The sequence below is a fragment of the Lithobates pipiens genome, unplaced genomic scaffold (genome assembly GCF_037356315.1).
Source record: "Lithobates pipiens isolate NorthernLeopardFrog02 unplaced genomic scaffold, aLitPip1_a1.2 Scaffold_10, whole genome shotgun sequence".
NCBI lineage: Eukaryota > Metazoa > Chordata > Amphibia > Anura > Ranidae > Lithobates > Lithobates pipiens.
The window spans coordinates 172,950,987-172,973,704 of record NW_027507686.1 but is presented as its reverse complement, the minus strand read 5'-3'; the positions used below and the strand labels follow the sequence as shown (position 1 = coordinate 172,973,704).

At 43.6% G+C, this 22,718-nt stretch overlaps 1 protein-coding gene across 1 annotated transcript in view; it reads left to right on the top strand.

The window, feature by feature from the left end:
• Positions 1-21,740, top strand: part of CRACR2B (calcium release activated channel regulator 2B) — a 124,805-nt gene extending 103,065 nt beyond the window's left edge. The window contains exons 9-11 of the mRNA XM_077459901.1: positions 8,587-8,774; positions 14,013-14,084; positions 20,742-21,740. Coding sequence (XP_077316027.1) covers positions 8,587-8,774; positions 14,013-14,084; positions 20,742-20,901 — 420 coding nt within the window. The 3' untranslated portion in view covers positions 20,902-21,740. The remainder of the gene's footprint in view (positions 1-8,586; positions 8,775-14,012; positions 14,085-20,741) is intronic.
• Positions 21,741-22,718: the final 978 nt, after the last annotated feature.

The window sequence follows — 22,718 nt, the reverse complement described above, 5'->3', positions numbered from 1 at the left end:
CCTTAAGTTGCCATTGCTATGGGACATCCCACATAGTAATTACTATGGCTCTGTGCCCCCTGATGTAAGAAAAGAAAATAGGATTTTTACTGCTTACCTGTAAAAATCCTTTTCTTTTATGTACATCAGGATACACAGAGGTCCCTCCCTTCTTCTTATAAAATTTTATATTGCTTGGCTACAAAACTGAGGACTCCCAGCAATGGGAGGGGTTATTACAACTCACCCTGGTAGTGTCGCTGGGGACTGTCAGAAGTTTCTTCTTTCTCCAGTAGTCCCAAAGACCTGCCTCCTACTAGGGCAGACCAGGTTCTTGTTTTCAGGGTGTATTTTATCCCCCACAAGTATATCTAACCCTTGGCTGAACTGGCATTGCTGGTCCGCCATGGTGAGACTACAGTTTCTTGTTTGTTTTGCTGTCCCCACACCCCTCCCCTCCACCCTTTCTCTTTTCACTTCCATGGGGTATCTAACGAGGGCCCACCTTGCATCTGAAACACATTTGCCAAACATCACTTGTTTTATTATGGTGAAAGGCAATTTTGGGTCACTTCAGGCTTGAGAAAAGGAATGGATAATTAAAGTGTCTGAACATCCAAGGCCACCCACATTTAACTCTATAAGCATTTCAGATGCTGTAGTTGAGATAGCAACACTTTGGTGTCATGTATGGGGCAGGGTAATCTGAATTATTAAAAAAAGAAGTATGGCCAAAGTTTTTTTGAAGATTCAAGGTTCACCAAAGGCAAGGGAGCAAGTGGACTATTAGTTCCTGTACTACTTCAAGCCGACTTCTAGGCGACTTGTACCCATAGAATTCAATGGAAGATGTCTCCAAGTCGGATCTCCATCTATATTGAATTGAAGCGACTTTACAACAATAAATTACTTTAAAAACCTGTGCAGTGTGTCTTTTATTGACACTTTTTTTTCCCCTCAGGTGAATGGGTAAGGTATACGACGTACCCAATACCATTCACATAGGGTGGGGGGGCCCCCTTATTAAAGGGGTTTCCCGGATTCCAATGAATGAATGAATGAATGACTTATATAGCGCTACCTATACGAACTGAATCGCCTCTGGGCGCTTTTTCTTGCCACTGGTGTCCATCTGCAGCTATTTATGCGGTCCTTTAACCTGTAGAGTCCCGACACACTTACAACATTGACATACACATACACATATTATGGCCAATTCTTTTTGGACAGGGTCTAATTAACCTACCAGCATGTCTTTGGAGTGTGGGAGGAAACTGGAGTACCCGGAGGAAACCCACGCAGGCACAGGGAGAACATGCAAACTCCAGGCAGATAGTGTTGTGGTTGGGATTTGAACCAGCAACCCTATTGCTGCTAGGTGAAAGTGCTAACCACTACACCACCGATAAGCCCTCCGCCCGCAGACCCCAATAACCAACAGCCAGCGTTGTCGGGAAGAGGCCCTTGTCCTCATCAACATGGAGACAAGGTGCTTTGGGGTGGGGGGACCGCAGGGCACCCCCTTCCCCAAAGCACCCACCCCCCCATGTTGAGGGCATGCAGCCTGGTATGGTTCGGGGGGGGGGGGGGGCGCTTGCTCGTCCCCACCCCCTTTCCACACGTTTTTTTTACCGTAGGGGGTTTCCCCTTAAAATCCATACCAGACCTAAGGGCCTGGTATGCTCTTGGAGGGGAACCCATGCCAGTTTTTTATTTAAAATCTGGAGTGGTGTTCCCCCTCCAGAGCTGATTATTCTGTTATTGGCCATAAGAAGTCGTGTTGTAAGTTGCCCCAAGTCGTGTTCAAGTCGCCCCAAGTGGCGCTGTGATTCACACTCAAGTCGTATCCAAGTTGCCTCCCAAAGTTGTGATGCAAGTCGCGTTTCCCCTGCGAGAATGGACTCCCACGGTACAGTATAGAACATATAAAAAAAGATATGTAGACAGTTGTAAAACTGTACAAATGATTTGATACAAAAAGCAAAAAAGTTAAAACAAAGGTGACTTGGACAAGCATAGTACTTCGACTAGTTTCTCGGGGGGTGAACCGCTTCATCAGGAAATACATCTGCAAATAGATACGCAGTCAATGACAGTGGAGATATATATATATATATATATATATATATATATATATATATATATATATATATATTATTAGATACATATAATACAGTTAAATGGAGGAAATGAAGAAAGGTTTTTATTTTCTTTTTTTTAACAATGAACAACTGCTTACCCAAGTCCCGTGCAACTAGAGCACAGGGCGTACCCAGGGGAGCCAGCGGTGACTGGGGGAGATTGACAAGTCGGTGGGTGGAGTCTGGATGAAATGGGGTATATATGGTGAGTATTCCAGAAAAAAAATCAAGACGAGGAGGGAGAAAGAGGTGATTGTTTGGTGTGGGGGTGGGTAGGGTAAACAGGAGAGAAAGTGTCAGTGAAGTAATGGGGGAAGGGGGCTGTGGGTAGAGGTGGTAGGTGACCAAAAACATTGAAAGAGAGTCAATGTTAATCCCATCGGTGAGTGAATATGAAAAGCTGAGTGCAAATGGTGAGAAAAAGTCAAACAACCAGATAAAACACAAAAAAACAAAAACACAAACAAGCAACATAAGGGAAGGTAAAAGAAGAGGAAAGAAGTGATGAGTGAAGAAGACGGCGAAGGACAGAGGGAACAAGAAAAGGGGGAGATGAGGGAGAAAAAGGGAGAGGATAGACCCTAGGAAGAAGGGAGAACAAAAGAGGCAAAGAACTGGAGAAAAGAAGGAAAGAAAAAAATAGAAAAAAAGAGAGAAAAAAGAAGAGAAGGAGTGAAAAGGAAGAAGACAGGAGAAAGAGGGACAGTGGGATAAAATAAGGACCAAGAATGTGAGAGGAAAAAAGGTGAGAATGAATGGAGTGAAAGAATGTGTCAGGGTAAAAATAAGTGAGGATGTGCCGTGGGGTGTGCAAAGTGAAATGGGGGGGGGGGGGGGGAGGGAAAGGGTGGGCCACTGCGGAGTGCCCTGAAAAAAAAAAGGGGAAGGATGAATGTGCCAAATAGGGGTGCAAAGTGAAAAAGGTAAACATCAAGGGTGCCGAATTGAATGATAAATTATATATATATATCTAGTGCCGATTTGCCACACAAATAGAACCCGGGGGGAATTATGGACCTGGTCAGAAGATAAAAGTATGCCAGTGCTAATAGTAGAGGTGATGCTGGATAGAGAGTAACAAGTGCACAAATTTGAAGATGCACTGCACAACTCTCAAACATCAGACCTGTAGAGAGAAATGGCAATAACGTGTCAGGATAAGGGGTAAACAATTGTCTACATATCTTTTTTATATGTTCTATACTGTACCCTTTTTTTTTTTTTTTTTTTGTCCACTTGCTCCCTTGCCTTTGGTGAACCTTGATAGGGAACTAGGTTCCCAAAAATCTCTATTCTATCAATCTTTGGATGATGGTACACACTGTTATCAATTTTCATATTTCTGGTTATCTGTAGAGGCCACCTTTTTCTGTTTTAGCTATTGTATTTCTAGCTGAACTTCAAGATTCCAAGAATATGGAGGGATCCTTACCTTTTTCCCCTATTCTGGCAGGCTCAGTTAACTTGTGCAACCAGTCCAGCTCTGCCTTCTCTCTAAGGTGGGACTGGGACTCTAAGCTGCGGCTGCTGTCATATTGCAGTCTCCTTTATGTAAAATGCAGTGTCAATAGCCCTGCATTGCACAGGATGATGTAAAGGGTCCATCCACAGGCTGGAGCTTTGGGGAGGAGAGTGCTGGAGCTGACCAGAGCAGAGGTAAGGAAAGCAATATATCCTTTCACCCAGCCCGCCCCAACCCCCCGACGTAACAAGCATTTAACACATTTTAATATATTTTGGTTGATTCGCAGAGATCAGCTTTAAGACCAGAATACTCCTTAGTATTAACTTTAGGTAGGACATTGACCCGCAAATCTAATGTCGCTATTTTTCTCATGATTTTTTCTTTGTTCATGTGCAGTGTTGTCTCTATATTGGGTCTGGTAAGAGCTTTTTAGAAACGTAATTTCTGGATCCTCCCATACATAATCTGGTTCAGTGATTGCTTTCTTTGTCTAGCCTTGTCTAGCCTTCCTTGATGAGTGGGTTTATAATGATGGGGGGATCCATCCATATTTTGCTACAACTAAGGACAGGATTGGCTGAAACGTGTTGGCGTCTGTATGGTTTCTATCCTATACTCGCTACAAAGAAATACATTTGCATTGTGGAAACTTCAAAAGTGCTGATGTTTTGTGGCTTGTAACTCCCATCATAAACTGAGACTTTATGCAGATGATCTCCAATTATCTACTTGCCATCCCAATGAGGCTTTTTTTTCCATGTTTACTGAACTGGAACAGTTTGAGGCCTTCAACAATTTTTAAATCAATGTCTATTGGAATAAAACTTTTATGCACACCACAAGCACTTCTATTATATTCTACTGGTTTGGTGCACTTTCAGAAAGTGCACAACCCCTGCAAGATATGATAGAAGTCTATAGCAAAGCGCAGCTAACCCACAGGTAAACAGCAGTGCATCCATGTGAAAGCAGCCTTAAGCCCCTTTCACATGATCTGTCCGATCGGGTCTGGCTGACTGTTTTTCAGGAGGACCTGATTGGACCCTCCATTTACTTCTGTGAAGCTGCAAAAGACCTGCATACCTCCTATCCGATCTGTTCCACTAAACAAACAAAAAAAAATGGAAGGGAATCCTTCCCCTCTGGGCGGATCAAAGGGCCCATAGAGCAGAGCAAGCCATGTCCTTGTTGGCTCCCAATATCAGCAGACAGATCCAGGCTGAGCAAGCTGCTTTACCAGACCTAAGATTAGATGTGTTTTTAACCATACCTCGCCCCATGCTCCAGGGGGCTTGTGCCTCCCTACCGCATTCTGTTTTACACTTGGACTGGAGGGATGGCGGGAGTGGCATGTACAGGAACCAATCATCTCCATTTTCCTCCTGCACCCACTGAAGGCCGACTTGTCTCCCTCCCACCGGCATTTAGCAGGTGCAGGAGGAAAATGTTCATTGTGCAAATTAAAAATTAAAAATCCAAAATTCTGAACAATTTCATTTCATTGTGGCCCATGACCGGTTACCAAATCATTTAAGTGACCCTTACTTTTCAAAAAGTTGAGCACCCCTGTACTACACCCTGGAGACACTAAGACCTATATACCTTTATCTCAGATATGTCTAAGCAGAGTGGACAACCAGTAGAGTCTTGAAGCCATCTTCTCTTCCCCCCCCCCCCCACTTGCCCTTGCACTTACCCCTACCTCCAGCTCCACCTGTACGTTTTCTTTGCTTTTTCTACATTTTTTTTCTTCTTTTTCCTTTCTCAGTGTAGAAAACCAGCCATGCTGCCTTACTCATACAGTTCACACCATGTACAGTAATGTGATACTATACTTAGCTTGCTCCTTTTATAGACTGAAAACTCTGTCATCACACCCAGTGGTAATGTTTAGGCTACTTTCACACTGGGGCAGGCGGGCGTCAGTGGTAAAGCACCGCTATTTTTAGCAGAGCTTTACCATTGTTTTAGCTGCGCTATTTGGCTGCTAGCGGGGTGCTTTTAACCCCCACTAACGGACGTAAAAGGGTTAAAACCGCCGGCGCTGCCCCATTGATTTCAATGGGCACGGGTGCTTTACGCTCCTACTGTGCTGCAAAGATGCTGCTTACAGGACTTTTTTTTACCATCCTGCAAGCGCACCGCTCCAGTGTGAAAGAGAGGTGCTTTACCGGTGCTATTTTTAGCGCTGTAAAGCGCCTGTAAAGCACCTCAGTGTGAGAGTAGCCTAAATGGGAGCCATGTGTTTTATCTGTTCCTTATTTCAATCTGTCTTTTGTAAACTTATGGAAAACCCTCAATAAAAAGTACGACCTAAAAAATAATAATGTATAAAGATCTGTGCATGACATAAGCAAAGAAGATTGTAGGTACACAAAGTGGACAGCTGGGATATATGCCTCTGATAAGAGCACACCTATTATAGTAACTTATTCATGAAATGCCTGTGATCTCAGGAATTCCCCTCTGTTTTTGAGCATGAACTCTGCATGCACCTTTTCATTTTCATTTTTTTTCTGTGGCTGTCACCATCATATCTATGAGCCTCCTAATGCCGGGTACACACAATCGGACTTTCCGGCAGACTTGGTCCAGCGCACCGGAATCCGTCTGACAATTCGATCGTGTTTGGGCTCCTGCGGACTTTTTTTTCCCCAAAAGTCAGACGAACCTATAAATAGAACAGGTTTCAAATCTATCCGACGGACTAAAATCGGGAAAACCGCTTGTCTGTGTGCTAGTCCGACGGACCAAATACGATGCACGGGCAGCTATTGGCTACTGGCTATTGAACTTCCTTGTTTAGTTCCGTTTACGTCATCACGTTCAAAATGAATGGACTTTCGAACAGACTTAGTCCGGTCATGTGTGGCCAAGTCCGTTTCGATCAGAAAGTCTGTCAGGAAGACCGTCTGACCTAGTCCATCGAAAAGTCCGGTCGTGTGTACGCGGCATAACTCTTCTTTCCACGTCTGTTAAATTAAAATGCTCCAGTGCTTGGCTCATACAGGGCCATGCAGCTAGCTCACTTTAGTCTGGCCACTTATATTTATCTTCCGTCCTACCTCACCATTCTCCCTGGAAAGTGAAGTGACATACACAATATTACCAAAAGTTTTGGAACGCCTGCCTTTACTCGCCCATGAACTTTAATGGAGTCTTAGGCTGTAGGTTTCAATATTTAATTGGCCCACCCTTTGCTTCAATTCTTCTGGGAAGGCTGTCCACAAGGTTTAGGAGTGTTTCTATGGCAATGTTTGATGATTCTTCCAGAAGCGCATTTGTGAGGTCAGGCACTGTTGTGGACAAGAAGGCCCGGCTTACACTCTCCTCTCTAATTCATCCCAAAGGTGTTCTATCGGGTTGAGGTCAGGGCTCTGTGCAGGCCAGTCAAATTCTTCTACCCCAAATTAGCTCATCCATGTCTTTATGGACTTTGCTTTGTGCACTGGTCCAAATAATTTGGTGGTGGGGGGGGGGGGGGGGGTTATAGTGTAGGGTGGTTTTTCAGGGGTTGGGCTTGACCCTTTAGTTCCAGTGAAGGGAACTCTTAAGGTATCAGAACACCAAGACATTTTGGACAATTTCATGCTCCCAACTTTGTGGGAACAGTTTAGGAACTTTCTGTTCCAACATGACTGCACACCAGTGCCCAAGCAAGGTCCATAAAAACCATGGATGAGCAAGTTTGGGGTGAAGGAACTTAACTGGCCTGCACAAAGTCCTGAACTCAACCCGATAGAACACCTTCAGGATGAATTAGAGAGGAGACTGTGAGCCAGACATTCTCATCCAACATCGGTGCCTGACCTCACAAATGTGCTTGTTGAAGACTGGTCAAACATTCCAATAGACACACTCCTAAACCTTGTGGACAGCCTTTCCAGAAGAGTTGAAGCTGTTAAAGCTGCAAAGGGTGGGCCAACTCAATATTGAACCCTACAGACGAAGAGTTAAAGTTCTTGTGCATGTAAAGGCAGGTGTCCCAATACTTTTGGTAATATAGTGTACCTGGTACCTCTGGTTATAGGAGAGCATGTAGCTCCTTCCTTTCCTATCCCATTTGTCAACACAAGTGCTTGGCAATTGCCAACTCTGGCTGCCAGCATTGTCATGTGATGGGCGGGAGAAAGCCCTCAGCCCTGTTTAAGCTCCAGGTTGTGACTTTTAATGGGCTTTGCTAGTCGCTCTGATAGGCAAACTGAGTGTTGGCAGAGCGAAGGAAAGGTAAGTTTGTTTAATTGCACAGCAGAAGTGAAAAGGAACATTTGTATGGGCAAAGTACAGATTTACTTTAAGCTTGATATGCACTGGTATATCTTTTTTTTAAATGATAAAGCATTTTTTTCATTTCAAAGGCCAGAATTAATTAATATTCTTGCCAATTAAATGGCCAAGTGCTTCACACTCCTAAATACACCCAATTGCAACTGCAAAGACGTGACTTACTACCTGCTAGCAGAAAAGTGTTTACAAAAGCCCTGGTGTGCATAAGACCAGTGGTGGCTGGTGCTCAAAATATTCATTCGTTATGGTCACACAATTGGGTAGGATCAGGGCGCACACTCTGCTCCCCGAGCCCACCCTTTTTTAGCTCTCTGGCTCTAATCAGGTGCTTCAAAAAATTCACCCCCTCCTACTCGCCAAAGGAGTCCATGCGTCCGACGTCCTGAAAGGGGCAGTGTTTGGGTAGGGGGGGCACCCGTGCGCCCACAATGCACGGACTGCCACTGCATAAGACCAAAAGCTATAAAACGCCTTTCTTGCGTAGAGTAATTTTTACATGTAAACATTTTACTTTGTTTTTTTTTTTTGTTTTTTTACATCTGTGCATTCCAGATTTTTCACTTAAAATGTCTATTTGTTTCCCATTTTCTTTCTGTAATTGTTACGCTTTCTCCCACCTTTTTGTGTTTTTTTTAATGTTTGTGAATTATTTTTCATATTACATAGCTTGTATTAAATTGAGTAATGACCTCTGTCTTATATTTAATGAAACAGCTGGAGAATCAGTTGCAATCTTTAAACAGTGAGCAACTTGAGACACGAGTTCAAAATGATCGCTTGAGACAGCTTAATGAGGACCTCATCGAGCAACTTGAGAGGACCAGGACTAACTTGGGAAAGGCACAGGCAAACCTGATGAACCTGCGCAAACAGGAGCAAGAGGAGCAGCAATGCAAGAAGAGGTAGATATCTCTTTATGTTACAATAATACAGCACATTAAAGTGAAAATTAACTCAAAAAATTGGAAATGTTCTGTGTTATATTAAACATTTAAAAATCTTAATTGTGTCTAAGCAGTACCCTGAAATAGCAGTGCAGTTCTTGGTATGAGGGTGCCTCCTGTGCCTCCAGCCTCATAACTGTATATCTGCAGTGTGAGGTCTATGGCACTGCTGCCTCTGCCTGCTAGTCTCGTGAGATTTGGTGATGTTTTAAATATTTGCTTTATTATAAGTACAGAAATTATGAAATATTGTATACTAACCTTATGATTGGCGAATCGTTCAGTTTAAAGCAGTTATAAAGGTTATTTGTTTAATTAAAACAATAAGCCTGGTATATTGCTCTGTAAAATGGTATGAGCTTGTGAGGACAGAGAAAGAGAGGCCGGCACCGCTGCAGATGGGCACAATGCTGGATTGGGATTAGGCTCAGGTAACTATAAAGGGGAGTGTGGGGGTAATACAATGAGCAGGACATTTTTTACCTTAATGCAATAATAAAGTAAAAATTTTCTAGCCATTATAACTATTTTACTTATGAATAAAAATGTTATTTGTGTTTACATTCATAGCAGGAATACTTTATTACAGATGTACATGTAGGCAGGTGCAGTTCAGCCACCGCTCTGTAGGTGGCACTGTTCCGGAAGCTGATGTGCAAAGGGAATAGGGGTTGACAGGAGCTTTTGTTCCTCTGGGGCCTTCATAGTTGTCATCAGGACAGTAGCCATCCGATTTTGGATTTTGGTCTTTTTTTTTGTGAGGGCGATGCTTATATATAGCACTGTTCCACTGCAGCTGGCACGCATTTGTGAGTTTTGCGAAGTGGATAGTGTAGCTACAGGATTGTTGCTGGCTAGGGACAGTGCACTTGGTAATAAGGAGAAGAGGGATAATGCAGGGAGACCACACCTGGCTCTGCCACCTGGGAACCCTAGAGAGTTGGGACAAGGACCTTCCTCTCCGGTTACTGAAAGCCCCAGCACCGTTGTTCTATCTATCAGTCTGCCCCATCATCAGATGCAGTTTCAGTCAAGTAGCCTAACAGTGTCCACTCAAGCACTTAGACTATGGTAAAATACCACCAACGTTGTTAAGAGCTATTTTACTTGGGTTTCCTGTAATATTGAGGCACCCTTGTATGGAACTGTAAATGAGCACCTTGCCACTGTCTTCCATTAGTGTAATTACTACTTCTACTTTACTAAATATTTGTACCACCTTCCTTGGTCTCAGATTATCTTTATTCCCCAGGTACCAATCTATTGGCCCCGCTCACATGCAACTCTAACAAAGTTAGAACATTTTAGGTAAAAGCAAGACATAAGCAGTTACATAGTAAAACCTGTTGCATTCTCCGTAGTATAGTGGGGCCCCTCTTAAGAACGTGTGTTGACCTAGGAACTCAAGCAGTGGGTGAACAGCCAGAGACCGCTTTTAGAATGCATGTAAAAATTACAGTGACTGAGAGATCACCTGATTTATACAGCTGCTACTTAGAATAAAGTTAAACTATCTATTTGACCTACAGCAGTGGTTCTCAACCCTGTCCTCAGGTACCCCCAACAGGCCATATTTGCAAGTTTTCCTTTATCTTGCACAGGTGCTTAAAATCTGAGTCATTCGCTTGGTATTTTATCTAAAAGAATTCCCAAAATCATGGCCTGTTGGGGGTACTTGAGGACAGGGTTGAGAACCACTTACCTGACATACAGTACTTTCTCTTACAGTGGAATTGTATAAATTTTGCAAACCCACATTTAGAGTCAGTCTCCCCTCCTTTTACCACAAATTACACAAAAACAGCACTAAATAACATTATAAATAAAATTGTCTTGGAAAGCACTGAAAAAGTCCAGCGTTGGTCCAAGGCTGGATTTATTTACTTGGTAACTTTCTGTATGTTCACCTTTAAATGACTGTTTTATGAACCTCATAATCATAAGGTCAAACTTATTCCCACCCCAAAGAAGTTTGAGACAGTTTTGAATCCTTCTATAAAAATATTCCTCCCCACTCCTATTTGCCCTTCTCCAATTCTCTAGCCTGGTTAGATAGCGTCTTCATTAAACTTATTGATCAGCAATTGCTTTGTCTTAATGACCCCTGAACTGAAACCCGAAATTGTAGGCATAAGTAAATCCACGAAAACCCCCTAAAGCACTTAGACATAATGACTAATTGATATCTTACTAGAAAACTATCTGCCCCAATATTGTCACCCAAATTAGCTAAATTGCATAATTAAGTTCTACAAGGCAATAATTTCCTTGAGGAAATGTTGTTGGCCCAATGGGGGTTATTTACTAAAGGAAAATCCACTTTGCACTGAAAGTGCACTTGGAAGTAAAGTTACTGTAGATCCGAGGGGGACATGCAAGGAAAATAAAAAACAGCATTTTAGCTTGCACATGATTGGATGATAAAATCAGCAGAGCTTCTACTCATTTGAGATCTACCCCTTAGATGAGGCCAATTCACACCTGAACATATCGTTTTCAGGCAGAAAATCGCCTGATTTTACCGTGACTTTGCAGCATTTTTTGCGCCATTTTTAACCGCGATCTTGCAGCATTTTTTACAGCATTTTGCAACGATTTTGTGCAGGTCACCAATGTAAAAAGAAGAAAAACACACAAAACTGCCCCATTCGAGCATCAAAAAAGGGTCCAGAACTTGTTTGAGCTTCAGGCGTTCGGCTTCAGGCGACTTGGAGTGGAGATGTGAACCATCTCCATTGAGAATAATAGATTTTATCCCCTCCAGCGTTTTGTAGCTTCAGGCTTCAAGCTACAAAACACTCAGGTGTGAATGGGGCCTAAGCCTTGACATGCACAATGCTTTTCAGAGCATTACATGGTCCTATCTTAATCCTTTACCTTCCTTCCAAATATGACTTTAAAACAAATTCCTGAATGGTTTTCCGGCATTAAACCATGTTCCTAAAACAAATATTACACTCTGATTTTTGGATGGAGTGCCAGACAAGGGTGCCCCCTGTTGCCCCTTCTTTTTGCAGTTGGCATAAAGCATTTAGCCTGGGCAATCAGAAATGTTAAGAGTTATTTCAAAGGTAATACAGAATAAAAGCGCAGTATGTATGCAGATGATGTTCTACTGTTCTTAACAAACCCTATGATTTCTCTCCCAAACCTCATCTCTATTTTGAAGATGTTCCATGACATGTCTGGCCTATGAGTGAACTTCTCTAAGTGTGCAGAATTGTCAATTATTTTCCCTCCCTTGACTTGTTAGTTCGCTCTCCTTTTCATTTTACCTGGTCTCTCCACACTCTGCCCTATCTTGAGATTCAAATACATCTACATTTCAATCCATTTACTAATATAACTAGCCTCCAGTGTTTTGCCCGCATTAAATCTGCTTAAATTGTGGTCCACTTATTATTTTATCTTTTGTTTTTAGACAGAACCGTGGCTGTTAAAATGTCTACAGCACTAAAGCTCTTGTTCTACTTTATATATTATATATATATTCTATTATATTTGCAAATTAGTCCCTCCATCTTTGGTATCTGTATAAAAAGAAGTACAGTTTGTCCTCAGTAGCCTCACTGCTTGGCTGTTACTTGAGGGACCTTTTATTCTTAACTGCATTTCATAACAGGAGTGGATTTTCGGTAGATGGCTCTCTGGTAACACTGAGATCTTTCTCCGTCAGCTCTGGGTTGGCTCATTTACCGCCCCTCCAACTCAACATATTTATATCCTTCCTATTACAAAGAGTATGCTCAAATAAAAACCCTTTTTACCAGCACCACTATTCGCTCACTCCTGATTGGCCATCTACCCACTTTGAAAGTTCTGTCTTTCAAATCCCAGAGGCGAGGGAAATTTTCTTCTTTATACCAATATCTCAATACGTTATACCTTCCAGGAAAAAAAAACCCATCCAATGAAACAAAGGGAATTTAACATTGAAGTTTCTTTCTCATCAAGACTGGGCATAAAGCTGGAATGTATACACTTTTAGGTTTTTTCCCAGATAATTGGCCAAACTTTCGCTTTGTTGTCAATGTGTTATTGTTTGCTTCTATTCCAAATGTAACTCACCCTTATGAAAGGCTACTACTACATACTATAGGGTTGTTCGGTCATAGGATCATAGATTTATTTGGTCATAGATTTGCACTCATGCTCACAAATCTTGAGTCATGGAATATTAATCTTCTTAGAATTTAAACTATTTAATCTTTTTCCCAACCTAAATATTCAGGTTTAACCAATCCCCACTGGCCTCTAAAATTCAGGACTATACAACTATATATGCCTTTTTTTGTCTTATTTCGTACTTCTTTTATGCCCTTTGTCTCCATAGGCCTCATTCACATGGGGCATACAAGAGTGTAAGCCTGTATGAGGCCATCTTTGCCCATACAGGATGCACAGGTGTTCTTTGCATCCCCATGCAGGCAGTCCCATTGATGTCAGTTGGGATTCAGTGGCTGCATGGACACAGCCACTGCTACCAAGTTGACATATGTGCAGGTGCATGACCCTGAGTGCAGACCATGTGAGTTCTGCAGCACTCACCTGTACCAACACGGCTGTCAAATTGCGAACAGCGGCTGTGTCCATATAGCCGCTGTGTTCCAATTAATATCAATGGGACTGCCTGCACAGGGATGAACAGAGCACCTGTGCAACCCATGCTGGTAAACACAGCCTCGCAGGGGAGTACAATGCAGTACGCTCTGAGAACAAGTCCTTTATATTCTCCTTGTATGCCATCAGCTTTGAAATGAGGGGAAGCTCTGCTGATTTTATCATCCAATCATGTGCAATCATATGCTGTTTTTTATTTTCCTTGCATGTCCCCCTTGGATCTACAGTGACTGCACTTCCAAGTACACTTGTAGTGCAAAGTGGATTTGCCTTTAGTAAATAACCACCATTGTATATGTCTGTTATACCCCTCATGTTTTGTATCCAATAAAAACTGTTTGCAAACTAATATATGTATATGAGTGTGTGTATTATAGATATTATTTTTTTTATTATTGAGTAAGAGTACACTTATAGAGCACAGATCATGAGAAAATACAGATTTGCAAACTAAACTAAAAAAAAATTACTGTGACAGTCATTAACTAACCAAACTTGAGGTCTATTTTTTTGTGACGTAAATGTCACATCTTATAGCGAGAAATGATTTGAACCCTTTATGTGATTTCACTGTAGGGATGCATATAAAGTCTCTCAGAATATTCAAAAAGAGAAGCAGAGTCTCCTGCGACAGCTGGAACTTCTCAGGTATTGATTTTTTTTTTTAATACGTTAAAGATGGATAGTCCTGGACTTTTATACTACCAATTATTTTTACTTTTAAGAACAGTCTGTAATTTGGTTTACTTGCTGTTAAGCACTAGTCGCATTGCACACAGCTTAATGATTAACTCAGAGGAGGGGCACAGCCAACTCCCTGTCTATGGATCTTGGCTTGCCTGGCATTGCCTTATCAGTCATTGCTGGACTTCCCTTAAACTTCCTTCTTCTTTTTTTTTCTTTTTTTTTTAACTAAACTAAAATCAGGATTACCGTATTAACTACTAAATTCTTCTGCTTAGATAATATTTTTTCTGAAGATTTGTTTTCTCTTTTTTTAACTATTAATATTTAAACTTAATTATGCTGTGTACCAGCATTTTTATTTTAGTGCCATTTCAAGTGGGGCAAAATATACATTTATACTTTAGACTTCAGTAAAATAGATGAATTGCTTACAAATCTGATAGTGATAAAGCAATGCTGACCTTAATCACTTTGCCTGTTGCTGCCTGCAAACCTGCGTTTCATTAGACTCGGGGCACATGACCCAGATGCCCGGATCTAGCAACATCAATTGAGGCTACTTTTCTTTTAAAAATACTAGCTGCCTGGCTGTCATCTCACCTTTGTACCTCAGTACTTTCAATCCCCTGAACAAGCACATAGATCAGAATTGCTAACTTTCTTGATTTGCAAACTAAAGCCAGGTCCATGACTCTGAAAGTATTGAAGTCAATGGATCGGTATAATGGCCAAGCAACTAGCCATTTCTGAGTCTACATTTGTTTGGCCAAAGCACTTACTGTAGACCAGGGACATGCAATTAGTGGACCTCCAGCTGTTGCAAAACAACAAGTCCCATCATGCCTCTGCCTCTGGGTGTCATGCTTGAGGCTGTCGGAGTCTTGGTATGCCTCATGGGACCATTGCTGTAAGTTTATTCCAAGCATCAATTACTCTCAGTAAAAAAAAAAAAATACTTTTTAAGATTAGTTTTGAACTTTCCTCCTGCTAGTTTCATGCCCCTGTGTTCTTGCTGTTAGCTTCAGAAAGATGCCAGAAATGGAAGGTTTACTATAAAGATTATTTACATTTCAAACACAGGTGACTGTAGTTTCGTGTTCATGAAAATAAATAACTAAACATAGAGGTCATTCCCAAAAAAGAGGTCACTAACCTGGCTTTACTGTGTGGCAGACCAGTATAGATCTTAGGACTGAATGGATAGAAGTACAAATGTTTTTGCATGTATAGCACCTATATATTTATGATTTGGTTTACCGGCTACAATAGACATGTCACAGCTGTAGACTTCAGCTGGAATCCTGATTAGTGATGGACGAACTTCCGACGGGACGTTTCGCGAACGCGAAACGCGAACGGACACAAACGTTCGCGAAAACGACCGTTCGCCGCGGGCTCCATTGACTTCAATGGGAGGCGAATTTCGCAAACCTTTAGGTCGAATTTGCGGCCACGGGGTAATTATTAGGGGGTAGCACGTAGTCCCACCACCTGGACAATAGCATAATACATGTATGAGGTGAATTTGGGATCGATAACTACAAGCATTTTTTTTTTATTTGGGAAATTGTTCTGACAATTCAGGACTATGGAGCTAATGAAGGCAATGGAGGAGAGGGAAGGTCAGGGACCAGGGTAGGCAAACAAGAGGGTGCAGGAGATACAGAGCACTGACAGCAGCACCGTAATACAGAGCACTGACATCAGCTCCGTGACATACAGCGCTGACAGCAGCTCCGTGACATACAGCGCTGACAGCAGCTCCGTGACATACAGCGCTGACAGCAGCTCCGTGACATACAGCGCTGACAGCAGCTCCGTGACATACAGCGCTGACAGCAGCTCCGTGACATACAGCGCTGACAGCAGCACCGTGACATACAGCGCTGACAGCAGCTCCGTGACATACAGCGCTGACAGCAGCTCCGTGACATACAGCGCTGACAGCAGCTCCGTGACATACAGCACTGACAGCAGCTCCGTGACATACAGCGCTGACAGCAGCTCCGTGACATACAGCGCTGACAGCAGCACCGTGACATACAGCGCTGACAGCAGCTCCGTGACATACAGCGCTGACAGCAGCTCCGTGACATACAGCGCTGACAGCAGCTCCGTGACATACAGCACTGACAGCAGCTCCGTGACATACAGCGCTGACAGCAGCTCCGTGACATACAGCGCTGACAGCAGCACCGTGACATACAGCGCTGACAGCAGCTCCGTGACATACAGCGCTGACAGCAGCTCCGTGACATACAGCGCTGACAGCAGCTCCGTGACATACAGCGCTGACAGCAGCTCCGTGACATACAGCGCTGACAGCAGCTCCGTGACATACAGCGCTGACAGCAGCTCCGTGACATACAGCGCTGACAGCAGCTCCGTGACATACAGCGCTGACAGCAGCACCGTAAGCAGCCCCAGGAGGAAGTCAGCACAGCACAGGGATGGTGTGATCCCCTCATAATAAGAACCCCCAGGAGGAAGTCAGCACAGCACAGGGATGGTGGGAGCCCCTCATAATAAGAACACCCAGGAGGAAGTCAGCACAGCACAGGGATGGTGGGAACCCCTCATAATAAGCAGCCCCAGTAGAAATATGACACCGCTCAACCTCTTCAAAGAGGAGGGTAGGGGCATATAGTACGGTGTGCTTTTTTGGGTCAGGGAAGTGAGCCAAATGAATTAAGAAGGTCTGTGTGCTTGATTCCAAAAATTGTTTATAGACATATACATGGTCTACTGATCACATGTGTTGAATTCCTCCGAGATCCATGCCTCATTCATTTTTAGAAATGTGAGGTAGTTAACACTGTCGTGAGCTAGGCGAGTACGCTTATCGGTCACAATCCCCCCTGCTGCGCTGAACGTCCTTTCGGACAGGACACTGGATGAGGGGCAAGCCAACAGTTCGATTGCAAATTGGGCAAGCTCTGGCCAGAGGTCAAGCCTGCCCACCCAGTAGTCTAGGGGTTCATCACTCCTCAGAGCGTCCACATCGGCCGTTAACCCAATGTAGTCGGACACCTGACGGTCTAGGCGTTCCCTGATGCTGGATCCGGATGACACCTGTCGATGGGTCGGCTGAAAGAATGACCTCATATCCGAAGTCACCAACACATCTTCAAACCGGCCTCTTCTTGCAGGCGCTGTTGGATTGGTACCCGCAAATCCTTCTCTGGGAGTGGGAATTGCTCCTCTGCCAGCGCACGCAAAAGCAGAATGCAGCATTTCTCGAAGCAAGGCCTGGAAGTGCTGCATTCTGACAGCCCTCTGCGACGGCGGTAACATTTCCGCCATTTTGTGTTTGTACCGGGGATCTAAGTACGTTGCCACCCAGTACTGGTCCTTGACCCTCATGCTTTTTATACGGGGGTCCCTATTAAAACACTGGAGCATGAAGGCCCCCATTTGCACTCAAGCGGAAGGTATGTGGTGGTGGTGGTGTTGTTGGTGGTAGTGTCTTTGGGGGTGCACATAGCAGAGAGTGAAGAAGAGGGTGCAGATCGAGAGGATGAGGAGGGTGCAGAAGAATAAGGCTGAGTGAGCCACTCAACCAAGTCTGGTGCGTCCTTTAAAGTAATTGAACGCACCTTCTGCAACTTCCCACTTTGGCTCAAGGCTGTTGCTCCTGCCCTACCCCTACCACCCCTGCGGAAGGGCCTGCCTCTTCCTCTGCCTGTCATTTTTTAAATCACCCTGTGACAAAACTCTTAGTCCCTATACCGCTGAAGGACTGCTGCAGTATAGGGCAGCGGTCAGCAGTAGTGCACGTCAACCCTATGTATTGTGGACCGATAGCGGTCCTTACAGAACAGCAGACTGTACTGCACTCAGGCCTATGTACCGTAGCACCCTATACCAAGTTACCAGTCCTTATAAAAACTTTTGTGGACCAAGCAGGTTGTGTGTTAGTGTTTAGCAGACTGTGCGTCAGTCCCTATACCGCTGAAGGACTGCTGCAGTATAGGGCAGCGGTCAGCAGTAGTGCACGGCAACCCTATGTATTGTGGACCGATAGCGGTCCTTACAGAACAGCAGACTGTAACGCACTCAGGCCTATGTACCGTAGCACCCTATACCAAGTTACCAGTCCTTATAAGAACTTTTGTGGACCAAGCAGGTTGTGTGTTAGTGATTAGCAGACTGTACGTCAGTCCCTATACCAATGAAGGACTGCTGCAGTATAGGGCAGCGGTCAGCAGTAGTGCACGGCAACCCTATGTATTGTGGACCGATAGCGGTCCTTACAGAACAGCAGACTGTACTGCACTCAGGCCTATGTACCGTAGCACCCTATACCAAGTTACCAGTCCTTATAAAAACTTTTGTGGACCAAGCAGGTTGTGTGTTAGTGTTTAGCAGACTGTGCGTCAGTCCCTATACCGCTGAAGGACTGCTGCAGTATAGGGCAGCGGTCAGCAGTAGTGCACGGCAACCCTATGTATTGTGGACCGATAGCGGTCCTTACAGAACAGCAGACTGTAACGCACTCAGGCCTATGTACCGTAGCACCCTATACCAAGTTACCAGTCCTTATAAGAACTTTTGTGGACCAAGCAGGTTGTGTGTTAGTGATTAGCAGACTGTACGTCAGTCCCTATACCAATGAAGGACTGCTGCAGTATAGGGCAGCGGTCAGCAGTAGTGCACGGCAACCCTATGTATTGTGGACCGATAGCGGTCCTTACAGAACAGCAGACTGTACTGCACTCAGGCCTATGTACCGTAGCACCCTATACCAAGTTACCAGTCCTTATAAGAACTTTTGTGGACCAAGCAGGTTGTGTGTTAGTGATTAGCAGACTGTACGTCAGTCCCTATACCAATGAAGGACTGCTGCAGTATAGGGCAGCGGTCAGCAGTAGTGCACGGCAACCCTATGTATTGTGGACCGATAGCGGTCCTTACAGAACAGCAGACTGTACTGCACTCAGGCCTATGTACCGTAGCACCCTATACCAAGTTACCAGTCCTTATAAGAACTTTTGTGGACCAAGCAGGTTGTGTATTAGTGTTTAGCAGACTGTGCGTCAGTCCCTATACCGCTGAAGGACTGCTGCAGTATAGGGCAGCGGTCAGCAGTAGTGCACGGCAACCCTATGTATTGTGGACCGATAGCAGTCCTTACAGAACAGCAGACTGTACTGCACTCAGGCCTATGTACCGTAGCACCCTATACCAAGTTACCAGTCCTTATAAGAACTTTTGTGGACCAAGCAGGTTGTGTGTTAGTGTTTAGCAGACTGTGCGTCAGTCCCTATACCGCTGAAGGACTGCTGCAGTATAGGGCAGCGGTCAGCAGTAGTGCACGTCAACCCTATGTATTGTGGACCGATAGCGGTCCTTACAGAACAGCAGACTGTAACGCACTCAGGCCTATGTACCGTAGCACCCTATACCAAGTTACCAGTCCTTATAAGAACTTTTGTGGACCAAGCAGGTTGTGTATTAGTGTTTAGCAGACTGTGCGTCAGTCCCTATACCGCTGAAGGACTGCTGCAGTATAGGGCAGCGGTCAGCAGTAGTGCACGGCAACCCTATGTATTGTGGACCGATAGCGGTCCTTACAGAACAGCAGACTGTACCGCACCCAAGCCTATGTACCGTAGCACCCTAGACAGACCAAGTTACCAGTCCTGATAAAGAGCTTTGTGGAACAAGTGAGTTGTGAATGATTAGCAGACTGCAGCAGAAGGGCAGCAGTCAAGTATAATATTCTTTCTATATTTGGAAGAAAGAATATTATACGTGTACAAGCCTATTACCGTACCACTGATACCAGTCCTGAAAAGAACCTTTGTGGAACTAATAGTAACAGCAAGTCTTTAAAATTATCCTCACTGCCTGACACACTGCTTCCTGCCTGTCCCTATACAAATTGGCAAAAAAGAGTAGGCTGGAACGATTAGCTGGAATAGCTCTTTTGTGGACCTGATAGTAACAGCTAATGATGATGATGATGATGATGATGAAGAAAGACTAATCTGGCTGAGCTGTCCCTAAAATAGCAGCATACAGCGCTCTGTCCCTTTATCTAAACTGACAAAAGAAACTCAGGCTGCTGACCTAACACCTATACCAGTCCTGAAAAGAACTTTTGTGTACCAAATAGCTAGCGTTTTCTCTGTCCCTACTCCACACAGGATCCTTTCCCTACAGTGACAGAAGAAAGAATGTAAAATGGCCACCGGATCGGGTGTATTTATAGGTTAGGGGGAATGTCCAAGTGTCCATGAGCTGTCATGTCTCAATTGGTTGTCCTGTAACACATGATAAACGTGTCACGAAAGGTTAAAGTTCTTGTATACATTAAACACGTAAGTCCGCCGGGGCGAACGACGGAAAAAGGCGTTCGAACCCGCGGACGGCGAAAGTCGGAAATTCGCCGCGAAACGACCGCCGGGCGAAACGTTCGTCCATCACTAATCCTGATTGAGTAGAAGTACTTTTGTCAAGAAAGGCACAATCGGGCAAGTAATCACTAGACTTTTAGATGGGTAAAATGATTTAAAAGTTACACAGAAAATTTAAATGTCAAACATCATTATAAAATATGTGTGGTACTCATGCTCAAGTAATAATTCTGTACTGGTAATGCATGCTGTGTTGCAGGGACATTAACAAAAAGCTTCGGGATGAGAAGGATGTGTTTGAAGCAAAAAAGCTGGACAACCTAAAGAAGAATCCTGCAGTACCCATGCTGGTGCCTAGTTGCTGCTGTTGCTGCTGCTCGAGTTATGCTGGCAGTGTGCATTGTGATCCCACACTCTGACCACATGGTGGCGTCAATGAACAATTCAACAAACTAGACAATCCGGTTTACCTTCTTATAGCTGTATATATGTAAATACAAGTGTAATAGTGTATATTTTTTATTTGTGTATATAAGAATCCAAGATTATATTTGTGGAGATATAGATATATTTTTTAGGTTCTTTCATTAGGTCAATGTTATTACAGAAGTGTACTTACTATTGATGACAGAACAATTTCTTTAGGGGTCTTTTTTGCTAATACAAATTTTACCTGTGGACAAATGGGAAGTAATAGCGCACGACTGTGATATACTAAAGTCTGTAAATAGTATTTATTATTTACTTTGGTCCATTACTCCTGTACAATATTTTACAGTATCCATTTCTCCAATTGCATTGTATACATTTTGCACATTGACCTACAGATGTCTATGTGGGTATTACATTACATGGTGTCTACAGTTCCCCTATCTCAAGCTTTATCGTTTTCCAATGCGTGCAATGGATAGTTTAGGAACTTTTACAAGGACATTGGAACAATACATTCAATTTAAAATATTACATTGTTTTTTTTTTTTTATATTTCCCTATGTACTATGCAAGTTATATAATGCTCCATGCATGTTGATTTCGATCCTGGTCACTCAGTATCGAAGTCTGGCTGCTTTTTTTCTTCTTTTGATGTTCAACAGAAAAACACTTTTTACCCAAAGCTGATAGTGGTTTGTACAGTTATTGCAGGAGCCAGAACAAGATTCTGTTTGGGTTGTGTTCTGTTAAATCCCAAATGAACCCTGGTTATTGCTGTAATGTAGCGATGCTGCATAGATAGTAATAAATTTCTTGGTCTTTTCTATGTTTTATTTTTATTTTTACATAGAACTGCAACAACAGTTAAAATGCGCTGTGCTGGCAGCATGTTGGGGAGTCGGACCGTTGCTCTCACACACAAGCAGTGGATTGAGTCTCCAGTGGTCTAACACACCCCTCCCCCCTGCACAATGTTACATTCAGGGCTTGTTTACATTAGCATTGCTTTCTGAAGAGCAATCCTCTGTGGATTACTTTTCAGAGAGGATTTGACAGGTAGTGTTGCCTCCTCACCACCTGTTTTAACCCTTAAAAGCCCACACCACCACAGTACAACCACGTGCATTGTATGTGGTTAAGGAGCGGGCCCATTCCATTGAATGGGTTGCTTTCGGCTGGTGGTACTGCACATCAAACCTTACAGCAGGGATATTTGCCATGGCAGAATGCAAATGATCAGGGCCACGACATATGCATGCCTCCTGTATGGCCGCCTTTTCACCTTAAGGGGAGCTATTGGGAGCAACAAAAATGCAGCTCAACCATGTGTTTTTATGTTTTCCCCAACTGCAAACATGAACGAAAGCTGACCATGCATTGATCACATAGCACTAAAAAACCGATCATCCATTGGACTGATGATTAAATAAAAAAACAAAAAAAAAACCCTGAATGGATTGCTTTATCCACACATTCAAGGTGGATGGCAAAGTCCTGCCTGTTGTGCTGTTGTATTCTGGCAGCGGGACTCCTCCTCTGTCAGAATACACTGATCAGATTGGCTGCATGTGCTGATTGAGCAAAATTTTACCAACAGTCCTGTTCGGGAAGAATTGATCGTTAGATCGACTCCTCTTGAATGGGAACAGCCATAGATGGATTGAAATTCAGTGTCTCATCTATTGTCAGCCTAAAGCCGCATACACACGATTGAATTTTCTGACAGGAAATGTGTGATTACAGGCTGTTGGCGGAAAAATCTGACCGTTTGGACGCTCCTTCGGACAATTGTCGGATTTTCCAC